This window comes from Oryctolagus cuniculus, chromosome 11 (genome assembly GCF_051225735.1).
Source record: "Oryctolagus cuniculus isolate XC-2025 breed Fujian yellow rabbit chromosome 11, ASM5122573v1, whole genome shotgun sequence".
NCBI lineage: Eukaryota > Metazoa > Chordata > Mammalia > Lagomorpha > Leporidae > Oryctolagus > Oryctolagus cuniculus.
Genome location: NC_142877.1, coordinates 20,220,112 through 20,236,306, shown reverse-complemented (window position 1 = coordinate 20,236,306; position 16,195 = coordinate 20,220,112). Strand labels below are relative to the sequence as shown.

The 16,195-nt window shown below is 44.3% G+C and overlaps 1 protein-coding gene across 10 annotated transcripts in view; it reads left to right on the top strand.

The window, feature by feature from the left end:
* Nucleotides 1-14,193, top strand: part of RALGAPB (Ral GTPase activating protein non-catalytic subunit beta) — a 108,203-nt gene extending 94,010 nt beyond the window's left edge. For all 10 annotated transcript variants that reach the window (XM_070051846.2, XM_002710810.6, XM_008256002.5 and 7 more), the window contains 6 exons: nucleotides 3,070-3,192; nucleotides 4,668-4,804; nucleotides 7,634-7,742; nucleotides 8,467-8,545; nucleotides 9,778-9,926; nucleotides 10,359-14,193. In XM_070051846.2, coding sequence (XP_069907947.2) covers nucleotides 3,070-3,192; nucleotides 4,668-4,804; nucleotides 7,634-7,742; nucleotides 8,467-8,545; nucleotides 9,778-9,926; nucleotides 10,359-10,552 — 791 coding nt within the window. In that variant the 3' untranslated portion in view covers nucleotides 10,553-14,193. The remainder of the gene's footprint in view (nucleotides 1-3,069; nucleotides 3,193-4,667; nucleotides 4,805-7,633; nucleotides 7,743-8,466; nucleotides 8,546-9,777; nucleotides 9,927-10,358) is intronic.
* Nucleotides 14,194-16,195: the final 2,002 nt, after the last annotated feature.

Genomic DNA, 16,195 nt, shown 5'->3' with positions numbered 1-16,195 from the left:
ATTCTTTTTTTTTTTCTTTTTTAAAGATTTATTTATCTATTGGAAAGAGTTACAGAGATAGATCTTTCATCTGCTGGTTCACTCCCCAGAAGGCTACAAGGGCCAGGCTGAAGCCAGGAGCCACGAGCTTCATTCAGATCTCCCACTTAGATGGCAGGGGCCCAACCACTTGGGCCATCTTCCACTGCTTTTCCCAGGCCACTAGCAGGGAACTGGATTGGAAGTGGAACAGCTGGGACATGAACCAGCACCCATATGGGATGCTGACATCACAGGCGGTGACTTCACCTGCTACACTACAATGCTGGGCCCTACATTTTTGAGACAGTGTATCAAAATTCTTCTAGTAAATAGTAGACTATCTTTCAGAGATTCTTGACCATCTCGACAAATTCTTTTGTGGAACTATAGTCAGGAGAAAAAGTAGAAATGTAAATTTAAGACTTTTGCCCACCCCTCCCCCCAGCCCCCTAATGCTTTTTTATTCCCAGGCTCATGATGTCACTGGAAAGTTAATATTGTCTCTCTGAAGTGAGTAATGCCTGTGTTTAGTACTTTGAATTTTCAGAGTTCTTGTGTCAATACTCAGAGTTTCCCATTAAATACTTGACCTCTAAGTTTCTTCTGATTTCAACTAAGATTGAAGCAAAGTATTTAGGGGTGTCTTATAATATCTCCCGAATTATATGCTTGAGTATATCTGTAGGCTAAGTTCCTATAAATATAATTGATAAATCAAAGGATATAAACTTTTTTTGTTTTTGATGAATATGTTAGTTGGATGCTTATGGTTGTAAGTAATAGAAAACCTGACCCAAATTGTCTTAGATTTTGAAGGTCATTTATTGCCTCATGTAACTGAAAATTCCAGAGTTTGGTTAAATTTTTCAGTGTTATTTGATCAGCACTCCTGCTTTATTTCCTTGCACTTTCCCTCTAGATCTGTTCTTTTGTTCCTGTTCCCCACCTGGCTTCTCATGAGAAAGGCGATTCCAGGCTTTATATACCATATTGGCCTGAAGGGACCAGCCAGATCTCAGAATCCTCCACCCCCAAATCCTGACCTGCACAGCAGTTGGACTGTCTTAAACCTGTCTCTGTAGCAGGAGAGGTGGACTGGCCCTGTTGAAGAGATAGTGACAAGGTAGAGCTGGGATGGAGGCTCCAGCCTACCTGTACTTGCTGTCTGCTAGCGTAGGGGCAGATGGAGTGACCACAATGCCTACTGCAGTAGATAAAAGGTACAGCTGAAAGTCTACACCAAGGCTCAGCAAAGTAGCTCATACCTGTTTTTATAAAAGAAGTTTTGTTGAAACTCAGGTACATGCTTATTGACGTACTGTCTATAAATGCTTTCATGCTACAGTGGCAGAATTGAGTTCATTGTGGCAGAGTTCATGGGTCCTGCAGAACCTAAATTTATTCTCCAGTCCTTTACAGTGTAAATGTCCTATTTGTGCTATCTTCACTAGTATTAGGTATCTTCCAGTCTGTTAGGTGAGATAGTTTCTATTTTTAATTATGGTTGAGAATGGGTTTTTTTTCATATTTTTTTAAATATTTATTTTATTTATTTGAAAGAGTTACAGAGAGAGGTAGAGACAGAGAGAGAGGTCTTCCATCTGCTGATTCCCTCCCCAAATGGCCACAAGGGCCGGAGCTGAGCCGATCCAAAGCCAGGAGCCAGAAGCTTCCTCTGGGTCCCTCATGTGGGTGGCAGGGGCCCAAGGACTTGGGCCATCCTCTGCTGCTTTTGCAGGTGCATCAGCAGGGAGCTGGATTGGAAGTGGAGCAGCTGGGACTCAAACCGGCACATATATGGGATGCTGGTGCTGCAGGCTGAGGCTTTAACCCACTTTGCCACAGTGCTTGCCCCCAACCTTTTCATATTTTTATTGCTATCCTGAGAACTATAGGTTCATTTCTTTTGCCCAATTTATTTCATATTGTTGGTCTTTATGGTATCATTGGTAGGACATTATTTCCATTTTAACTGGGAATTATCTGCCTTTATGTTTTTTGTATTATACAGGTTGAGCATCCCTAATCTGAATATCAGAAATCTGAAACTCTGAGTGCCATCATGCTACCACAGTGGAAAATTCCACACCTGGTCTCCTGTTACAGGTCACAGTTAAAGCATTGGCACACTAATTGCACAAAATTACATTCAGGCAGAGTGTATAAGGTGTATAGGACACATAAGTGAATTTGGTGTTCAGACTTGGGTCCCATCCCCAAGATATTTCATTATATATGCAGATACTCTACAGTCTGAAACACTGTGGCCCCACGCATTTAGAATAAGGGATACTCAATTTGTATCACTGATGTATTGAAAGCAAGAGTTCACACACATGCAGACATACAAACACACACAGGCTCCCTACAGAGGGACTGTGGTGGTCTTCCCTTTGATTTTTGACTCTTTCCTAAAAGGACTTCTCCCTTAATCTGCCTCATAGAGATAAGTTAAAGGTCCAGCTATCTTAGAAGTGTTCTGACATAGGCTGGTTTCAGAAACTACAAAATTAATGCTTTATAATTTAAAGTTTAAGACATTTAATGAACATTTATGGTTTATTCTTCTTAGATACTAATTGGTTCTTGTTGGAAACATAACTTCTTTTTTATGTTTATTTTATTTATTTATTTATTTATTTATTTTCATCTACTTGAAAGGCAGAACAACAGATCTTCCATCTGCAAATTCACTCCCCAAATGCAAGCAATAGCCAGATCTGGGCCAGGCCAAAGCCAGGAGCCAGGAATTCCAAGCAGGTCTCCATTTGGGTGGTAGGGCCCAAACACTTGAGTCTTTATCTGCTGCCTCCCAGAGTGCATAAGCAGGAAGCCGAATCACTAGCCAAGGAGCTCAGATTTGAATCGGTACTTGGGTGGGGGGTGCAGGCATCCCAAGCAGTGGCTTCATCCACTGTGCCACATTGCCTGCTCCATATAGCTTTTATTTATTAGTCATTTATTTTTATTAGTTGATATTTCATGAAGCAGGGTGATACTGTTTTTCCCTACTTTTTGAAGCTGTGATGTTGTGTTTCTTTTTCCTAGATGAAGTGAGTTCCTCTGAAGATGTTGGTGCTAGCATTTTCAATGGACAGAAGAAGGTGCTGTATTATGCTGATGCCCTTACAGAAATAGCTTTTGTGGTTCCTTCTCCTGTGGAGTCCTTAAGTAAGAACATTTTTTGGATCGTGCTATCTTAGGCTCTATTTTTGTATTCAGTAGTTTATGCAGTGTATTACACTAGAAGAGATTTTGAAGTTATCTAAGATGTTCCTCAGCTTCTAAGATGCTGCTAATTATTAGATTACACAAAGCTGTAAGATTTATCTTCTAACTTTTTTATGGGACGTAAAGACAAGCAAACTGACCCTCTAGGAATCTTAGTGAAGGAGTCAGTCCATTTTTGTCTTTCATTTAGTTATTTGTGCCAGTGTGTAGAAGCCTCTTTTCCAGTTTGCTTATTTCTTTCTCTCTAATCACGAGTGGCCCCCACCTACTCTCCTGTACTCATGTGAGAACATTTATATGCAACCCTGAATGATGGATTTTATGATTTTTCCTGGCTGATCTTCCAGCACTGAGCAGGAGAAACTTCAGTAGCTTAGAGGAGATGCCTGTCAAGACTGCTCCTCTTAAGGACGGGGAGTGATTGTTACTTGTTGGTCTCAACTCACACTGTTGTTTTTGCCTAGAACTTGTACTTTTTGCAAAAGAGGCTCATTTCTTCATACCTGACCAGGCAGGAGGTAGCAAATTTCACATTCTTCAAGACCATTTCCAGGATGAGACAGTAGAATATATTACACTTCCTCAGCTTCATCCCTAGGCTCATGACTTTCGTCGTGTCCTTCCTTGGCAGCTTCTTCACCTTTATACTTGGACACTTAATTTCCCACCCTTGGAGCCTCCTATTCTCATATCTGGAACCATTTGTGTCCCTGGCAGGAGAGACCTTTCATGGTGTAGGTCCATATCATAGATGTTTGCCTTCCAGTGAGGGCTGTGTGTGCTGCCTGGGTTCTCTTGGCCGGCCTGTTTGTCCCAGCCAGATCCTCCCAGAGTTGGAGCTTTGTCTTTACAGTGCAGGTCCCACAGTTAGGCCTTTGTCCCAACTCTTGTCAGCTGTGTCCCACGCCAGCTCAGCTTCCTTTGATTCTTCATAACTGTTTTCTTATTTTTTTAAACTGTTTGGGTGGTTCCAGCCAGGTTGTTTCCATAATCACAGATGCCAAGTCTTGGCGTGTCCTATGTGATGGAATGTATAATTAAGATAATTCAGAGAGTAGCAGATGTCTTCTGCATTTTCTGCATATGCTGTATCAGAAATCAGATATTTTCTAGTTTTGCTTCAGTTATCCTTTGGAGCCAGCAAATTACAGCACAAAAACCTAATTCAGCCAAGAATGTTGTTTACATTTTTAAGAGTTATAAATAAAATTAAAAGATTATATGCAACAGAGTGGCTACCAGAACCTAAAATATTAATTGCCTTATTCTTTGCAAAAATAGTTTGTCAGGCCTTGCTCTAGAAGCAATGCTTTACGTGATTTAAGTTAGATTAATTAGTTAGCAGAATTAGTTCAAAACTTTTGCTCCAAAGAAGTGGTAGGTGTTACAATTGATGTTTTTTCTTTACTTGATAGCTGATTCTTTGGAAAGTAACATCTCAGATCAAGACAGTGATTCAAATATGGATCTTATGCCAGGAATTCTGAAACAGCCATCCCTGACACTTGAGCTTTTCCCCAATCATACAGACAATCTGAATTCTTCACAGAGGGTAAGTCACTTTGTTGATATAGCTCCAAAACTTTGTAGTGGAATGGAGATAATTATAAAATCATACCTGAAAAGCTTTTAACTTTAACCCAGGGAGTAATTATAGTGGAGTATTCATACATTAAAATTTTTTTAAGATTTATTTATTTATTTGAGAGAATTACAGTGAAAGAGGGTAAGACAGAAAGAGATCTTCCATATGCTGGTTCATTCCCTAGATGGTCCCAACAGACAGGGCTGAGCCAGGCTGGAGTCATGAGCTTCATCTAGGTCTCCCACATGAGTGCAAGGGCCCAAGCAGTTGAGCCATCTTCCACTGTTTTCCCCAGGCCATTAGGTGGGAGCTGTATTGGAAGTGGAGCAGCCAGGACAGAAACCGGTACCCATGTGGGATGCTAGCATGGCAGGCCAGCAGCTTCACCCACAATGCAACAATGGTGGTGCCGATAACTTAAAATTTTCAAAATTAATCCTTATGCTTTTCTTATTTTCAGCTTGCAATAAATAGTTCATTCTAAGACAATCTTTGTTGTTTTCCTTGACTTTATGATCCCAGAACCATGCTTGGTTCTCTTGCTAATTCCTTTTTAATCCTAGGTTTTTATTTGATCTGAAATATCCACCAACAGTACAGCAATAGCTATATATTCCATATCTTTAATCATGCAACATTCAGCCTGTGACCATTAAAAAAGTGGCAGCATTTTGGGGCTGGCGCTGTAGCACAGTGGGTAAAGCTGCCGCCTGCAGTGCTGGCATCCCATGTGAGTGCCGGTTCAAGTCCTTGCTGCTCCACTTCCGATCCAGCTCTGTACTATGGCCTGGGAAAGCAGTAGAAGATGGCTCAAGTCCTTGGGCTCCTGCACCCATGTGGGAAGACTCAGAGGAAGCTCCTGGCTCCTGGCTTTGGATCAGCTCAGCTCCAGCTGTTGCGGCCATTTGGGGAGTGAGCCAGTGGATGGAGAACCTCTCTCTCTCTCTCTCTCTCTCTCTCTGCCTCTCCTTCTCTCTGTGTGTAATTCTGTCAAATAAATAAATAAATAAATCTATTTATTTGAAAGAGTTACGGAGAGAAGTAGAGACATAGAGAGATTTTCTATCTGCTGGTTCACTCCCCAAATGGCCACAATAGCCAGAGCTGAGCCGATCCTAAGCCAGGAGCCAAGAGTTTCTTCCAAGTCTTCCACGTGGGTGCAGGGGCCCAAGGACTTGGGCCATCTTCTACTGCTTTCCTAGGCCATAGCAGAGAGCTGATTAGAAGTGGAGCAGCTGGGACTAGAACTGGTGCCCATATGGGATGCCGGCATTGCAAGCGGCTGCTTTACCTGCTATGCCATAGCGCTGGCCCTGTGGAACCTATTTTAAAAATCCACAAGCACTGTTGAGTGGGTTGAAAAAGATTGTAGGAAATAAGGTCAGTGTGTTGGAAAAAATTTTATGATGATCTTCAGTGACCCTTGCCCTTTTATAATGTCTTCCCCTTGCATATGAGTAGAACCTGTGAATGTGTGGGGTACACAGTACTTGTGTTCCATTTTGTGACAGAGGGATTTTGTGGATGTAATTAAGATTACTTTGAGTTAGTCAAAAGGAAGATTATCCAAGTAGACCTGACCTCCTCACAGGAGCCCTTTAAATCTAGGACTAGAGGTAGAGCCGAACAAAGAGTCAAAACTGATCAGGATCCAGGATGCTGAGAAGTCTCGGAACGTAGCTGAATGTCTGTCACTAGTTTGGGGGTAATCTCTTGGTCGCAGTAACTTTCTGTGAATGCCAGAGTAGAAACAAGAATCTGGAGGATTTGCTGTGGTCTCTGGTCATCTTGGCAAAAATACATATATTTCTCTAATAGAGCACAGTTTATATAGAATTCTCCCCTCTGTACTCGTAAATTTTGCTTAGTGCTTTAACACAAACTCAGCTCTGATACATGTGCTAACAGTGGTGTAGCCAGCTTGTTAAAGGGGAGCCGCATAGTCCTGTTAGCCTTTCAAAGAAAGGTGACAGAGAAGCCAGAGCACTTTGTGTGTGATAGCAAAGGCCCAAGCAACTCTTTTCTTTCTGCTGATAAGATAAAGTAATTAGGCACCGACTGTAGTGGAGACATTGGGTGTGGGAATTAGGAATGATTTGTTGGTGAGGCCTCTTAGAGGTTAGGATCCCTGGGAAAAGGGTATAGTGTCATAATGGGGAAAGTGTACTGCTTTCTGGCCATACTAGTGGTATTGCATATAGGGGCTGGCGTTGTGGTGTAGCAGGTTAAGGCTCTGCCTGTGATGCCAGCATCCCATGTGGGCACTGGTTCAGGACCCGGCTGCTCCACTTCCAATTCAGCTCCCTGCTAATGCACCTGGGAAAGCAGCGGAGGATGATCAAGTTCTTGGGCCCCGGCACCCACGTGGGAGACCCCAAAGAAACTCTGGGCTCTTGGTTTCTGCCTGGTCCAGCCCCAGCCGCTGCAGTCATTTGGGGAATGAACCAGAGGATGGAAGATGATGCTCTCTCTGTCTCTATCTCTCCTCTCTCTGTAACTCTGCCTTTCAAATAAATAAAAAATGAATTTTGAAAAAGACATTGCATATACATTTTATTATTATTAATGCAAATTATAATTGTTCAGTATTCTTTGTCCTTTTTCCTTTGACAGTTTTAGGCCTTCATTTCCTAGTTGAGACTGAGGGGTAGAGAGATTTTTTTTAAATGCATTTCACACTCTTTCTGAAGTAATTTCCCATGACTTGATATATCACTGTGCATCCTAGTGTTATGACTGAGTAGTTTTATTAACCAATTCTTCCTTTGTCTTTTCCTCCTGTTCTTCCTCATATAGCTGAGTCCCAGTTCCAGAATGAAGAAGCTGCCTCAGGGTCGCCCTGTGCCTCCCCTTGGACCTGAAACAAGAGTTTCTGTAGTCTGGGTGGAACGCTATGATGATATAGGTACTCTATAAGGATCTTGCCCATAAATCAAATGATGATAGAATGACAGTGATTTGCTAAATGTCTGAGGAGGTGGGAGTATAGGCATAATGTGGTAGTATGCAGCTAGACTGGAGTTCCCCAAGTCTGGGTTTGCATCCCAGTTGTACCACTCATTTGTATTGAGCACTCATCTATTAAATGGATATAATCATAGCACTTAGTTCCTGATTATGAAGATTTGATGAGACTAATAGATTCCAGGATTTTAGTTGTTGGTATTGGTTTGTTACCAGTTGATCCCAGTCATCCCAGGAAGCGCTGCCATTCACCCTCTCTCCTTATGCCTTCCAGTCTAGTTTCATTCTTAATGTGTCCTTAAGAGTTCTACTGTGGATAAGTTTCTCACAATTTTTATGTAAAAAAAAAATAGGACAACATTTTACATAAGCGATATAGTTAGTTTATAGAAATGCATACTTAGCCTAGAATGACGTCCAGCTCATGTTAGTAGGAAAGTATGACAGTTTCTTTTCAGCCAGGCCTTCAGGGTCCACAGATCATGTTCTTTAAAAGGCCTCTGCTAAAGGATGTCTTAAGGGAGGATTTTTCTGTTTTTAGGGAATCATCAGGGCTATATATTTTAGGATAACACAGTCCATGAGTAAAGAGATTAGAAAAGCAGGTTTCTTGTTATTTGGGGGACATGAAGGAGATACTAATTGTTATGTTATTTTTTTTTCAGAAAACTTTCCCCTTTCAGATCTGATGGCAGAAATCAGTACTGGTGTAGAAACTACTGCAAATAGTAGCACCTCGCTGAGGTATCTACTTTTTCTTTGCTTGAAGTTTATCAGCAGGTCTATTTTTTTACGTTGATTGTGACTTAATAAAGAAGTGTAATGAAACAAAAAAGATGGAAAGTAATAAATAACAATAGATAAAAAGAATCAAAGGCACTTCTCTGTAAATGCACAAGGTTATCAAATTAGGATTTTTTAAAAAAAGAATCATTTATTTTTTGACAGAGTTACAGAGGGAGAGAGATGCAGAGACAAAGCTCTTCCATACACTGGTTCACTTCCCAGCTCTCCCATGTGCCACAGCCCAAGCCCCTAATAATTTCTTAATATCATCAAGAGAGCAATTCATCTTTATATCCCTCCCTTCTCCCTAAAAATCCCTTACAGTTGGTTTGTTCACATGAGAATGTCCTCCGGGACTATGCATCTAGTTTTAATTCCTTTAGTCTCTTTGAATCCAGAACAATCCTTTTCCTTCTTCTTTATTTCATGATATTTACTTGCTATAGAGACCATAGAATAGTTGTCTGGAATAGACTTTTCCAGAATTAATTTGGAAGGGAATTGTAACCGTCTTAAACTGGTTTTCTTTTAATATCTTTAGGTCAAAAAGCACACTGCAATTTGGCTATAAAATTTCTGTTCTGTTGGTAGATTAGCAAAGAGTTTGTCTTGGGCACAGAATTACTCTTAAGATTTTCTTTTTTTTTTAATATGTTAAAAGATGCTTTTTAAAGTTCATTGATTCTTTATTTACTTGAAAGAGCTACAAAAAGAGACAGACTGTATGCAGCAGTCAGGGCTGAGCCAGGGCAGAACCAGGAGCCAGGAACTCCATCCTGGTCTCCTACATGCATGACAGGTGCCCAAGTACTTGGGCCATCATCCACTGCTTTCCCAGTCTCATTAGCAGAAAGCTGGGACTCAAACCAGTACTGTTATGTGGGATGCTGACAATGGAAGTGGCAGCTTAACCCACTTCACCACAATGCCAGCCCCCTAAGCATGTTTTCTCAGTCTTTTTTTTTTTTTTTTTTTTTTTTAAATTAAAAAACCTGACCCCAGTACTGAGCATTTAGGGCCCTGTGTTACGGGGCAGAGCAACAAGGGCTTCTAGAAATAGAATTCAGAGCAGACTGACTTCCTGGCGCTTCTCATACCACTGCCTGGCCGCAGAGCCTGGTGATATTCTTACTCTGTGTGTGGGGGACTTTCTTCTATGTCTAGGGTAAAAAGAATTTTCTTTTATTAAGGTCTACAACTCTTGAAAAAGAAGTTCCTGTCATCTTCATCCACCCTCTAAACACTGGATTATTTCGAATAAAAATTCAAGGAGCCACTGGAAAATTTAACATGGTCATCCCTCTCGTGGACGGGATGATAGTCAGCAGGAGGGCACTCGGTAAGGTCTTTATGCGTGGCTGCAGGCTGAGGGTTCTTTCTTTAACATTTTTATAAACCTAAAAGAAGTAAAAATCAGGTTCTCTGTGGAGAAGATGCTGTGGCTTTTGTTGAAAAAGGAGCGTATTTTGTTCTGTTTTAAACCGTCCTTAACCTGTTAAGTACCAGTTAACTTCACACAGTCCTGGTGTTAGGAAATGAAGAAAGCTGTTCCTAATCCAGGGCAGGAAATGGGTTGTCAGACCAGGTTTTGAATCTTTTGTCTCTTGTCGTTCTGTGGTTCTTCTGACAGTTTATTTTAGTGCTATCTGTTCCTGTGGGGATGGGAAGTTGTGCAAATGGAATGAGTATGCAGAGAATAAGGAAACTGAATACTGAGAGTTCATGAGTGACTAGCTATTAACAGTAGTTTTAAAACCTTCTTGTTTCCAAGGCTTTCTGGTGAGGCAGACTGTAATTAACATTTGCAGAAGAAAGAGACTAGAGAGTGACTCCTACAGTCCACCACACGTTCGCCGGAAACAGAAGATCACTGACATTGTCAACAAGTACCGAAATAAGCAGCTGGAGCCAGAGTTTTATACTGCGCTTTTCCAGGAGGTTGGACTCAAGAGCTGCGGTTCTTAGAGCACTGTCTGTCTAGGACTGTTGAGCTTCAGTTTGGGACTGTAATATCAAAGCAAACACGTTTGATAGGTGATCACTGTAAAAATAAAACAAATCACTCCCCAAGAGCTCACTGTTTAATCACCAGACTAGCTGAAACACATTACAGACCCATTTGATAGAAGACTTTGGGCTTTCTAGTAAAATGGGCTCCCAGACACAATCGTATTCCTGCCAGTAGTGATGATAAACATTTTAGCCATCAACTTTTTTCTTAAAAGGACAGTTTTACTTAACTAAGCCTTTTGCAGAGGAAGGCTTTATGCATCTCAGTTAAACACATGCATTGTGCAAATTAGAAGTTGAAGATAGTTGTACCTCACTTTTTAGGAGGTTGTATTCAAAATTAAAATCTGTCTGGGAATATCCCAGGACATTTAAAGACTCACGTTGACAGTGTAGAGGAGAAGGAAGAAGTCAACCTTCTGCTCACTTGTAGGTCTGTTTTTCATCCAGCTGTCAAAATGACAAAAAGAAAAGAACATAGGTCTTTTTTTGCTCAGATAAAGAATCATTTTTTCTCCACATTTTAAAGGGTCATCCTCATCACTGCACAGATCTATCTCGGTTTGTGAACCCCCCAGGAACAGAGCTGAACTGCAGGCATGTCCTTTAATAGGCACACAAATTAAGTTTATGGAATTACAAGTTGTAAGATAGCAGTGGTGCCTCCCCTGACTGCTCTCATCCAGCTCAGTGACATGGTGTCAGGTTCAGCATTTGGCATTCCTTGAGTAAGCACCAAGAAATGTAAATTCACAACAGGCTTGAAAATTATTTGGTTTCACTCATTGTCTCTTGTTACAGCACCAAGCAGCCAGCTACTATAGTTTATGAAGGATTCTGTTTGGGGTTCAGAAAGTAGCCTCCCAGTGTTCCTAATGCAGCCCTCCCAGAGAGCATCTGGATTTCAGTGTGATTGACAGCCACAAGTGAGCACCTCCTTGCGTAGCTGCTGTTAGGACTGGCTGCTGTTGTCATGTTTCCTGGACTCCTCCAGCTGAAAGGCACAACAAATCCCTGCCAGGGTTTTGGAAATACTTCTGTTACCTCGCTGCTACTTTTCTGCCAGGGATAAAGCTTTGGAGGTGGCCAGACTCAGAACAGTCCTTGAGGATTCCTGTTACAGTGCTGCCATGGACAGCCACTGCTTGTTTCTCCTGGTCTTATGTGCTTTCTTCTTTAGTAAAATTCTTTTATGTTAAGAAATCAAGTGACACTGAAGTCCAAAGCGAAGTGATTGGAGCTGTTTAAGGGATGTTTTCCTACTTGAACTCCGATGTCAGTAGATTCTGTAGATGAGAGCTGTAATAGTCCGGTTTGTTGTTTTGGTAGTTTACTTAGGGATGGGAACTAGTGTAGGACCTGATTCCCTGTGCAAATCTCTCTTCCAGAAGTCTGTATCTTCCTGTGTGAGCAAGAAATGTGGGCGTAGCAACTCTTGCTTTTAAGTTTGCCACACCCTACTCTTCATGTTTGTTTTAAGCTCAGGTAAAGATAACCCTCTGCTCCTCCTCCTCCTGTGACTTAGTTTCCATTCAGGGTATAATATCACTCAGTAATCGATTCCCCGCTCGGCAATAAATGGACGTTTGCAGATGGTAGCGTGGGAGAGGATGTCTGATAAAGATGGGTGAGCTTTGCCCTACAAGGGTTCTCATGGCTCAGCAGGAATAAGGAGAGTTGACCTCCCAGACATTCCAGGTTGACGTTTCAAGGGGGAAATGAGCCCTTGTTCCAGTTGGAGTGAACGAAGACGGCTGTAAATTGATGTGCAACTTAGAACATTCCAGAGGTTAAAGATAACTGATGTAGATAGACTTGCTCAGTGTGATTCTTTGGATGAAACTTTCACCTTTGGCATAGGTTTGATGTCAGAAAAATGTACAATATGTGTGTGTTGGGGATGGGCTTCCTGATTGTTCAGTTAGCCCTTGGAGAAGTGAAGAACTACACTGAAAGTAGGTAGTGATCTGGGAGACTGTGGTCTTCCAGGGAAGGAGGGCTGTGCGGCTCGTGAAGGCACGAACCCCGCAGTGGAGTGTGACATTCGCATACCTCGCCAGGCACCGGTTCCTTCTCAGATATGCCTACCCCAAAAGGGAGTATGATGAGACCCTTGAAGCTTTTCCCCAGTGTGGGTGTAAGTCCTTGGTCACTCAGTTCCCCAGCTGCTTGTGTTGCAAGTCATCTTGAAGAAAGCAATGCTGGAAGAACATATTTAGTTCCTAATAATCTTTAGTATCTGCTTGACAGTTTGGCCAGCAAATGCTCATTAGCCTTTGAGGGGAAGGCGGGATCACTTGGTCTGTGACTTAAACAGTTGGGTTGCTACCTGGGCTGGGGGATGGGGAGAGGGGGCATCCCTCCTGTTCCCCTTTTCATTAGTGGGGGTGGGGTTTTCCTTTGACTGCTAGCCCTGGGAACTGTGAGGAGGCCTTCGTAACCCTTTCCTTGTTTAGCCAGCTCTTCCTTTTGTCCAGAGCTCCCGGCCTAGTCTTCCTCTGTCCTTGCACCCTTTGAGAGGCAGGATTATGTGGTGAGTTGACCGCCTCCCTTCTCTGGCTGTGACACACACGTGCACGTACACATACACACGCACGAGCATTTTCCTCCAGCCCCAGCTCCTCTTACTGCAGGGCAGCCCATTCCCTTCTGGACTCACTTAGAAGCGAAAAGTCCCTACACCTTCGCCAGGAGTGTCAGTCACCCACAGACGGTACATGGGAGGCCTTTGTGAATGGTTCCTTCCGCCTAGATGGGGCGCATTGGCCAGCGTCCGCAGACTGAGTTCTAGAGAGGCACTGCCTTCAAGAGCTGACGTTGCACCTCCGCTTCTTGTGCCGGGTGGAACTCAATAACGCGTCCCGTGGTGCGCGGGGAACACGTGAGACGTGATTGGACGCTTCTGCTGCCCTCGAGTCTCCATTCAGCATTTTAAGACCATTCAGGGGATAGCTTGCGAACGGGAATGGATGAAAGGCTCCCTGGGGGCAGGTGGTCTGCTGAGCTGGAGACTGGGGGTGAGCCCGCCACGCAGTGTGGGATCAAGCTGGGTTTCTCAGTAGCTAAAGAAGCTGTGGACTGTGGACTGTTGGTCTCAGAATGTCAGCTCATGCTCTTCAGACACACTTCTTTCTTTAGTGGCAAGGGAAGAGGTGTAATTTGGGATTCCACAGTGCCTTGCATATAGTAGGCGCCCAATAAATACTTGTTGAAACAAAACCAAGTTTCCCAAGTCCTCTTGCAGTGACCAAGACATCTTTCTCCTCTGAAGGGCTTGGCAGTTGTGGCTAAAAATAAGCAGTATCATGATTTGCTTGAAATCCTATATACAGTTTGTATGAATTTCGGTGTGTTGCCAAGACATGATCTTTTCCTATTGTATTTTCTGTAAATATTTCTGGCACTGAACTGTAAAGGCAAACTGTAAATACGACGGCGCCCCACGCCCCTCGCCTCCTGTGTTTGATCTTCGTCAGTTAGGGAAGAAGGTCCAGAGGTGTGTTTGTATTTATGCCCATCCTTGGTCCAGAAAAACCCCATGGAATATTGAATGTAACACATTTAGTCAATTAAATTTTAAGGAGATTCTTATCTAAGAGCTGGCGTGCACTTTTGCTTACAGGCTGGGCGGTTGACTCCTGCATGAGTGCCCTTAAGTCACTCACGGACACTCCATGACCTAGATGTGTGGACGTCACCTGGCTCTGGGGAGTTTCATGAAGTACTCAGAATGCACTTGGTTTTCAGAGCAGAGTACTGGCCGCCTGTGCTGGGAGAAGCCAGTAGGAGAGGTCCCTCAAGGGGCCCCGTGGCTGGCTGTGTCACAGGGAGGAAGGAAAGGCTGGCTGGCCGGCCTCTGCTGAGCTCTGCCGGGGCTGGGCAGTCTGGGGAGAGGAGGTGCAGAGGAAGTTACCCACTGCCCCTCTGTGTAGGGTGGGCGAGGGGTTCCGTGGGCCAGATGAGTGCTCCATCCCTGGGGCAGATCACTTGGAGCTGTACCAGGAGCCATTGTGGTGCACGCCTCTGCCAAGAGCTGGCCTTTCAGCCGGGCAACTCTGTGCTGGCCCCCAAACTGGGCCTGGGAGCTGCCACCCTGCAGTGGGTGTCCACACCTGCACAGCCTGCTCGCTCAGGACCTCCAGCTGGGCCTGCTGGCCAGGGAAGCTGACTGCACAATGGCCTGTTGTGATTTTCAGAAAACTTTCATAGCCAGAAAAGAGTTACACCTTGCCTACCTGTGCTCGTCAACTGTGACCGCAGGCCCTTCAGGACCCAGAACCAAGAAGTCACCCCCAACCTCATCCACCTGCCACTGGTCTTGGCCTCTGGACTGTGTATTTGGCACAGCTCACAAGGGCACTGCTGTTCTTGGATGCCCATTCTAATGCCAGTTTTTCCTCCCATTTGGGGGGGCTCCGGCCATCCCACAGTAGGCTAAGACTCCTCTAGACCATTGGCCCTCAAAGCCACAGCCTTCTGGCCCCTCCTGGCTGGTTCCGTGGACCGGTGTCTTCCTAGCAGGAGAAACTCCTACCCCAAGTCTCCCCACTTCTAGGTCCACCTGCAGCCGTTCCCCAAGCCTGGAACTGGACCTGCCTGATTTTGCCTGCGCCAGAATCACACTGGGCTCAGTGTGTTGAGTCTAAGCCCCAACCCAAGTTCTAACGAGATCAGGGCAAGCCTAGGGACTGGCATGTTTTATTAAACAGCTACCCCACTGCTGGCAGTGACTGGGGCAAGTGGTCCAAGGATCCTGCACACAGCAGCTTGTGTTGACCTCCCCACACCCAGCTGGATCCCAGCCTAGTCAGAGTCCCTCCCTCCAGCACTGTAGGTAGCAGGAGCCCCAAGTGCTTGAGCCATTATCTGCTGCTTCCAGGGTGCACATTACCAGGAAGCTGGAAGGGGGGCAGAGCTGACCTCAAACCCACGTACTCTGATAAGGGATGTGGACATCCTAGCTTAACAACTGCACCCAGTGCCCACCCCTGGAAAGCTTTCAAATGACATCTCGGTGACCCAAGCCAGTCCAGCAGATGAGCTTTGTTTATCCAACAACGCCAGAACAGAGTTTGGGTCAACACTTTAAATTGGGAGATGTCACATCAAAGTCCAGATTTTGGGGCACTCTAGGAAAAGTTGGGAAGTTGGCAATACAGGATGTGAATTTCAGGCGTAGCCATATTGGCTGGAGCTGCTCCAGCTCTTTAGAGACTTTTAAGTTCCATCAGCCTGCCATAGCCCCCCACCCCACCCCACAAAAGGTAGGTGTGTGCATGTGTAGCTAGAGCCAGGGGGGACGCGGGGAGCTGGCGGGCTCCCAAAGCTGTGTACCATCACAAATACGCGAGATCATGCGTGCAGGGGACCTCAGTTCATGGAAAATGGGATTTAAAGCAAGTGTAGGGGGCGGTAAAGCCTCTACCTCCAACACCAGCATCCCATATGAGTGCTGGTTTGTGTCCCGGCTGCTCCACTTCTGATCCAGCTCCCCGCCAATGGCCTGGGAAATGCAGCAGGAAATGGCCCAAGCGTTTGGGCCCCTGCAACCCATGTGAAGACCTGGATGAAGCTCCTGGTTCCTATCTTTAGCCTAGC